The sequence below is a fragment of the Brassica napus genome, chromosome C1, assembly GCF_020379485.1.
Source record: "Brassica napus cultivar Da-Ae chromosome C1, Da-Ae, whole genome shotgun sequence".
Classification (NCBI taxonomy): domain Eukaryota; kingdom Viridiplantae; phylum Streptophyta; class Magnoliopsida; order Brassicales; family Brassicaceae; genus Brassica; species Brassica napus.
The window spans coordinates 33,074,222-33,075,910 of record NC_063444.1 but is presented as its reverse complement, the minus strand read 5'-3'; the positions used below and the strand labels follow the sequence as shown (position 1 = coordinate 33,075,910).

Here is a 1,689-nt window from a genome sequence, read left to right as displayed (position 1 = left end):
CATCTCTATGTATATACATCCACTTACGCAACTCGAAAATATTTCCGGAGCCAGCCATTTTTTTTCTTTCACGTTTTTTTTTGTTGGTGTGTTTAAAATGATGTTCAAACATCCCTATTTATAGAAAATTTTCGAATCTGGTAGTTGTAATTTTCCTACGAATTTACGACGAAAATTAGTTAGGTGGCCGAAAAAAAAACGTGTGACAAACAAAGTTGGTGGATTCAAAATTTCGTCGCTAAGTAGACGTAAATTGTTTCCTCGTAAATACCACGCTAAGTTTTCGTGGAATGTACGAGGAAATACGATTTCCTCGTAAAAGCCACGTGACTTTACATCGACTTTACGACGAAACTGTTTCGTCGTTACTTTACGAGGAAATAACGTTGCTTTTATTTTTCCGCGTAATTTCTTCGTAAAATCGACGTAAATTTACGAGGAAAAATATTCCTCGTTAAGCTTATGTTTTCTTGTAATGTTCTCTGAATGAGTTTAATGAAACCAGAGCATAGTTTTCACTCTGGTCTATCTAAGATCTTTGACGGTTACATATGCGATGTTTATTTCTTTGATTTTTATTTTCTGTTGGAGTCTGAATAAGTTGAGAAATGCGCAATTCTAGATTATTTGTGAATATGACACCAAACACTCCTATATATTTATACTAAAGATAGTAACAAAAATTTATAATGCTACTATATACACAAATGTGTCTAATTTTATTTGGAGATGCAATTATATTATTATCTCATGGGAATTTAAACAATATTACAGATAGATATGAAAATTGTTTAGAACAACAGTTTGGGGTATTATAATTAGAAGAATTTTTTTATTTGCAAATCATATTAGGACAACTACAGAGACGCATGTTGTTAGACTGAGAAGTGCAAGTGCAGGAGATTGGACTAAGCCTTACATATGGATACCAAGTATTTAACAAGTCATTTACACATTGTTGTGCTCCATCATTTGAGCATGAACCACTGAACGCTTGTTTTTTTGATGGGCACCACGGCTTTATCTGCCCAGCAGTCACACTTAGTTCTTCACCTATAATTCATCAATATAAAAACTGAATTAGACAAAGTTGGTTTGGGTTAACTTGGAATGTGATGAGCAAAATGGCTATCTCAGTATGATGATAAGACCTTGAGAGAAGTGGCTTGGGAGTAAAGAGGATAAGATACAACAAGCCAAGAAGATTGCAGCCAACCTCATATTTTCTTTTGTTTATTATCTCCTCTCTCTCTATGTCTCTGTGTGTGTTTATAATATATTTTGCTATATAACTAGTGGCTAACAAGCACTAATATATATATAGTAGATTTGATTCTGTTCAGCGTAAAAATAAAGCCATATTTTATGGTAAGCAATCTTTCTTATAAATCAAACAATTCAAATTGATATTTTATTACTTATAGCTATAAAAAAACAAAAAGAATCTATGTTAAACTATTCAAAGAAAATTTAATAAATAATAAGATATATTTTAGAGGATCTTTTGATTTTATATAGATTTGTTTCTAAATAGGTTAACATAAAAATCAAATTTTAATTATTTCATTTTAGATATGTGTATATTTGGTTTTAATGTATCAAAACTAAAAAAAGGAATAATATAACTTTAGGTCTCATTGATCAAGATCAGTTAAATATCTAGATTTTTTTTATAAAATATTAAATATG

The 1,689-nt window shown here is 30.3% G+C and overlaps 1 protein-coding gene across 1 annotated transcript; it reads right to left on the bottom strand.

The window, feature by feature from the left end:
* Positions 1 to 722: 722 nt before the first annotated feature.
* On the bottom strand, positions 723 to 1,298 carry LOC106378084 (defensin-like protein 245). The gene is made up of 2 exons (XM_013818275.3): positions 1,152 to 1,298; positions 723 to 1,053 (listed from the first exon to the last, which is right to left on the bottom strand). Exons 1-2 carry the CDS (start codon positions 1,219 to 1,221, stop codon positions 833 to 835), a joined length of 291 nt encoding a protein of 96 aa, XP_013673729.2. The 5' UTR covers positions 1,222 to 1,298; the 3' UTR covers positions 723 to 832.
* Positions 1,299 to 1,689: the final 391 nt, after the last annotated feature.